This window comes from Haliaeetus leucocephalus, unplaced genomic scaffold, assembly GCF_000737465.1.
Source record: "Haliaeetus leucocephalus isolate CR32 unplaced genomic scaffold, Haliaeetus_leucocephalus-4.0 Scaffold173, whole genome shotgun sequence".
In the NCBI taxonomy this organism is placed as follows: Eukaryota; Metazoa; Chordata; class Aves; order Accipitriformes; family Accipitridae; genus Haliaeetus; species Haliaeetus leucocephalus.
Genome location: NW_010972609.1, coordinates 10,913,988 through 10,920,306, shown reverse-complemented (window position 1 = coordinate 10,920,306; position 6,319 = coordinate 10,913,988). Strand labels below are relative to the sequence as shown.

The 6,319-nt window shown below is 44.0% G+C and overlaps 1 protein-coding gene across 1 annotated transcript in view; it reads right to left on the bottom strand.

The window, feature by feature from the left end:
* Positions 1 to 3,128: 3,128 nt before the first annotated feature.
* The window catches only part of RPL27A (ribosomal protein L27a), a 6,310-nt gene continuing 3,119 nt past the window's right edge, over positions 3,129 to 6,319 (bottom strand). The window contains exons 2-5 of the mRNA XM_010563924.1: positions 6,143 to 6,295; positions 5,457 to 5,532; positions 4,446 to 4,620; positions 3,129 to 3,321 (exon numbers count right to left, since the gene is read on the bottom strand). Of these exons, the coding sequence (XP_010562226.1) occupies positions 3,193 to 3,321; positions 4,446 to 4,620; positions 5,457 to 5,532; positions 6,143 to 6,295 (533 nt within the window). The 3' untranslated portion in view covers positions 3,129 to 3,192. The remainder of the gene's footprint in view (positions 3,322 to 4,445; positions 4,621 to 5,456; positions 5,533 to 6,142; positions 6,296 to 6,319) is intronic.

Below are 6,319 nucleotides of genomic sequence, written 5' to 3'. Positions count from 1 at the left end.
CGCCTCCGTCCCCGGCACGGCGCCCCTGCTTGCTGGGGGCACGGCGCCCCTGCTTGCTGGGGAGCCCGACAGGGCTGCGCCAGCGGTGCCCGGCAGCTGGATCGCGCCGCAGGGGCGGCGCCGGCACTCAGCCGGGAAAATGGCGGCGTGGAGCCGTAACTCGGTAGTAAACTGCTCAACCTCAAAACCGAAGTTTGATTTACTCCTCCAGACGGTCACTTCAGGAGTCGGCACAAGGCGCCGAGGAAGGAGAAGTCCTGTCCCAGCCTCAGGGTAGGTACTTCAGGGACGAGGCTCAGCCCTGCAAAAAAACCCAAACCCCACAGAAAATACCCAGGCCGGCCTTCAGGGGAGCAGGTCAGTCGGTGCAGCCTGCACGCTTCTCACAAGGAACTTTTTGTACTCGGAAGTAAGACTACAAAATATGGAAGAATTACTTAAGACACAATATATTAAGACATTAAATACCAAAGAATTGAGAGTGGTGTGTCCTACGTATGTTAGCGAGCTAGCGTCACTTGCCTGTTGTCATGTGTGCACAGGGAACTTCAGAGTAAGTAAAGCCTTTCACTGCCTTCACGATCTGGTCACCGATCAGGTTACTGACATGAGGGAGTAACAACGTTCCTTATTTTGCAGTACTGTGCAACTTACCTTTGAGGATTGAAACGATTTAGCTTTGGCAGTGGATAAATAGCATCACATATTAGGAAACACTGGTCCCAGCGGTCGGTGAGATAAAGTTCACATTCTCTTAACTCAGTATTTTACAAACTGTTCAAGTTACAGTTCTTCACAACTAGCAGTATCACAGGCAAAGATGAGCTTTTTTATCAAAGCGATGCATTCAGCTTTACTCTAAAAGCCCTCTAAATTTAATTATTGCCAAACACTAGGTTAGGAGTTGATTAACTAGGATCATATCACAAATCATATCACGTACTAGAAGGTAATTTGCAACTATAAGCAATAATTCAAGACTTGTACCAGTGAGCATAAAAAAAAAAATAGGTGACAGTGTCTATATGTTTTTGGTCTGGCACTTAAAACAAGAACTAGCTCACTAGTTTTAAGTAATTGTTTGATTTTTACCATCAGATAAAGGTAACTGCTTTCGCACACAGGGTCAAGCCTTGCATTGGCAACTGAAGACCTATTTTGATGTTTCAACTAAGCAAGCAATATTTTATGTAGTCATTTTAAGCGAAATACATCAGAAATTCGTATCGTGCAGTTCTAGAGCTGTGCCATGGTTTTCTATTAGCTGTAAGGAAGGCTGAAGCTAGCTGGCACTATTTCTGTCCCATACACGGTAACTTCAGGAATTGTGAATCCTACTTGAGGAGGGTATCAATTGCAAAAGTTAATTAACAGTTACTGTATTAGTTCAGTCATTAAGCAACAGTTTCAGTACATTACTGCTGTTACTAACCCTTAAAAACACAACAACTTGGAATTGCCATCTGTCAGTCCACTAACACTGACAAGAAGCTTTAAAAGTTTTTAGCCTAACACAATCCGTCCAGCTAGTCTGCCACAAATACCAAAAGGACACCATGCTGCTGCTACAATTGCTACAAATTCGTGAAATTCAGAATTGGTACGTGCAGAAGCAATTTTGTCCTGTGGTGGGTGGTGGAAGAAGTCAGCCTAATCTCAAAGAAATGCAATGATAGGACAAGGGGTAATGGCTTTAAACTGAAAGAGAGTAGATTTAGAGTAGATGTAAGGAAGGCCTTCACTGTCAGAGTGGTGAGCACTGGCACAGGTTGCCCAGAGAAGTTGTGGATGCCTCATCCCTGGCAGTGTTTGAGGCTGGGCTGGATGGGGCTTTGAGCAACCTGGTCTAGTGGAAGGTGTCCCTGGCCATGGAAAGGGGGGTTGGAACTAGATGATCTTTAAAGGTCCCTTCCAACCCAAACCATTCTGTGATTCTATGATAAATCCAATGTGTTCACAAGCTGTGGTCTAGCTAAGAGATTGGAAAAACATAGTATAATGCTATCAATGAAGAGGCAACTTAACTACAGATGACTATGAGCCTCATGTTCTGATGAATACAGGATGCAAACACCTCGGTACTCTGAGTATTACACCAATAGTTTCTAAAAAGCACATGGATTTAAAATGGTCTGCACTTTTTATGTTGACTGTGATCAGAAGCTAGGCAGCTGTCATCCATTTAGCAGCCTTCGAAGCACTGGAGGGACAAACACAAGAGTCGTAATTTAGAAAGACCTTTCATTAACAGCATCACAAAAAAGCAAAGAAGAATTTAACCACACTGTTGAACTAAATTCAAAATACATCTTACTTCTATGCATAATGCTGATAGAAAAAAAAACCAATCACTTTTTCTGTTGGAGACAAGTTGCTGTTAGCTGCAACGAAGCACACCAGGCAGCATTATTCTGCTCAGAAGCTGGCATGCTAAGCGGACTTCAGTGTCTGCAGAAACCTACTTGATGTGCTTCTCATGACGCAAGTCTGGCAATAATGAGGTAGAAAACTTGAATTGTTTCTTCCCACCTACTTCAGCTCTTTCCTACTGTCCCACATTATTCCCAGTAATTTCCTGTTCCTTCCCTTCCATACCACACCTTAGTGGAAATGGGACTAGAATTGTTTCACTATCCCCCCAAAAAAGCCTACTGATAACAAAGCTTATTGATAGCAATTCTGCACACCAAGTCTCTTTCACACAGCAATTTTTGGTATACTACTACCCACTTTGCATTTTCCATTGCATTTCTTTGTCCACACTCTTGCTGTCTCATTCCCAAAGGCCAAGGCAGTATCCCCACAGATTTCACCTAGATGGCATTTTAGGGTACAAAAATCCCCATCAATAGAACATGAAGTCACCTTTTCACAGACAGCTGTAAAGAGGATCACCCATTGAAAGTGCAGCACAAATACAGGAAGAACCTATCTATTTTGCTACCCCATAAAGACAAAAAGACGAGCTATTTGTACGTGCCAAATGCTGGACATTGTAGCCAGGCAATTTCAAAAGATAGTGAGAAACAGCCAAACCACTAATCAAAAACTGCCAGAAATAACTAAGCAGACAAGACTTAAGTGTGAACAGCATCTGGACAAGTCAGGAAAAAAAAATAATGAGAAAATTCTGTAAATTAGCACATTTTACACATTGTCTTTATTCAAAAAATTTGAATAAACCAAAGGCTTTTATGCCACAAGCACACAGGCACCACCAACTTCTTTGATCTTCTCCTCTGCTCTTCTACTGAAGAACTTTGCTTTCACAATTACAGGCTGCTTGGGCAGCTTCCCCTTGCCCAGGACTTTGTAGTAGCCCTAGAAAGATTAAGAAAAGCCATTAAATGTTTGTGATCAGCTTGCAGGCTCCTACATTCAGACCTGTCTTTTAGCATGCACCAGTTAAAACCATGCTCACCTCATTCAGTGTCTGTCTCCAATATAAAATTGGTACGAATGAAAGAAAAATACCCTGCATGACCTAGTAGAGTTGCATTTGTTCAGAGAAAAAGTGGAAACTGTAAACTGAACTTTTCCTGTAATTTAGAAGCTGTTTTTTCCCCATACTCCATACAGAAAATACGGTGACATCTGGCAAAGAGGTCACCAATCTTTCCCCGCTTTTCCAAAGGAGAGAGCAGTTGGCTGCACTTCCAAGACTATCTACTACCCAATGACTTCTGGTCAGTGCTCTTTACCTGTAGGACATCCTGGTACTCCTGAACAGAGCAGAGCACTCTTCTGCATGTCTTAAGTGTATAACTGAAGCTTTTGCAGCAACAGCTGTTCTCTGCCACTGGAATCCTCTCATTTCATTCCTGTCCTTTACATTAAAAGGACAATCACGGCACAAGGTCCATTAATACTTCAGCCATTGGAAGTCATCGCTTGTTAGAAGAAGTGGCCTAACAAGCCAACACTGGTATCTTAATTTGGGACACAGAACACACCCACTTGGCAGACTAGTTAGTGTCACTGATTCGGTGGCTGGCTGAGATACAAGACATCATAGCCAGTGAATAGAGATCAGACATTTATGTCCGAGAACTACAGCACACCAAGACAATCACGCATGTTAAGATGTGACTCTAGTCTCGATATTAGAGAAGTGACTTTATATAATGAGACTAGTTCTGCCATGTTTTTATACATGCTTTCAGTAACATTTTAAACAAGTAATCTTTCACCACCTTCCAAAATCAGGGAAATCCCTGTCCACAATCACACACAAGCATGAGAAAAAGTTCTTACAGGAAAAAAACATAATAGCGTTAAGTACCTGTTTAACTACTTATAAGCCAAGATATTTGTCCCAAGAAGTTCGCAAATATTCAAGCACTGTAGCTTATTTGCAGTTCACCATTTTCCTACTTGGATACACAAAGCCAAGTTACACATGAAGTGACCAGGAACTGCAGATTTGAATATGGGCACAAACTTACCGAGCGCACAACATCAATGACCGGGGCCAGTCCAGCCTCATTTTTTGCATAATTGAGCCTTGTCTGTTCACTGACAAGTGTCCATAGTTTATCCAAATTGACAGTAGGACAGAACTTTTGGTTTCTCTTCAAGTGATAGTGTCTCATGCCTACTTTTCCAAAGTAACCAGGGTGACTGTGAAAGAAACACATTCCGCATTAGATCACATTTTTAATTCATCCTGAAAAAGTAGGACTACAAATTAACACCGCAACAAGCATCTTTCTTGATCAAAGTAATTGAAATGTCAAATTATACTTTTATTCATATTAACACATGTAGTATTTAAGTGTAATAATCATTAATACCCAAACCAAGGGAAAATTATTTTCTCTTGAAGTGTTTGTTCTCCCTTGAACTCACAACTCAATACCCCTTGGTGAGTCTGGTCCAGCCCTGTATTTCCAGGACAACGCCAACTCCGTGAATCCAGGAAGGGCTGCACTGCCTGAGGAGTTTCAGTGCTCCTGTCACTAACCTGGTGACTGACTGAGTCAAGAATGGTCACAGCCAGTGAATATAAGATTAGTGGTTACTGTCCGAGTACTCTAGCACACCAGGACAACAGGCAGTGTCCAGATGTGACTCTAGTCTCGGCAATAAGTAAAGAGAACATCCCTTACCTTTATAGTACGCACCTAAATAGGATGAAATTTGGATTTAGCGTAACATTTTGAATTTACATCACATTTTGTGTGTGCATCATTAAGCAGGGACCATGTTGTAACACGCAAGTTTGGTCAAGTCCACTCAATGCTGCACTGAACTCTTAAAAACGCCTGGTTTAAGTGAAAAGGCCTTTGGTTTGGGGGTAAATGGGGACACAAGTCAACTAGAGCTATAATGCCACACTTCATGTTAGAGGCAAAACCACAAAGGATTGCAAGGAATTTTTATTCACATACACAAGTTATTTGTTTCTACTTCAGGAACATACATTTTGCCAGTATATATTTAAAATGTTAGCTTACTATTTATCAAAGTTAATCCTGTGATGGTGCATACCACCAGCATTACCACGCCCTCCAGGATGTTTCCTGTGTTTGCCTAAAAAGAAAAATTTAAGTCTGTTACGCTAAGAGTATTATACATAATACCTGAGCTTAGAGGTATGTTCAGTGTCAATTCAAGCTAATTATTCTGACTCTATCCCTTCTTCTGCATTCACCTCAATTCAGTGAGATGAGGCAACTAAAAACCAACCATAGCATGCCTCTGGTTAGCTCACAGAGCACGAGACACCTGCGCTAGCACAAGTGGGGTGACAAGAAAAGGTAGGAACGGCCAAAGAGTTAGAAGGGACACAGCGCTGCCCCGTAAGCTTAAGATCCCACACACACAGCCAGTACCTAGTGCGTGAGCGCTACTGAGGTTAAGCTGCAAATCCAGTGAAATCTGAACGAACGTGCAAGACCTCTGATCAGCCCATCACCGTGGCACCTGCCCCCACAGCGCGAGCATCGCCCACACGCCTGCGGGTGCGTAGCGGCCTTCAGTACCGCCCGCCACTACCCACAGCGTGCGCGGGACCCTGCGCCCACCGTCGCGTTTCCGTGCGGCCCGTGAGGAACAGCAGCATCCCCGCAGCACCGGGGAGGTACCGACGGGCACGCACTCAGAGGCGCCTCGGCCCACCAGCGGCCGCCTCTCCACTCACCAACGCGGCCGTGGCCGTGGCTAACGTGTCCTCTCAGCTTCCGGGTCTTCCTCAGTCTGGAGGGCTGCGGGAAAGCGGGAGAGCAGCTGTCACCAAAACGGGCAGCAAGAGGCAGGACGACCGACCGACCGCCCTCCCCCGCGGCCGCCGCCGCTCCGAGGCCGCAGTCCCCGCGGC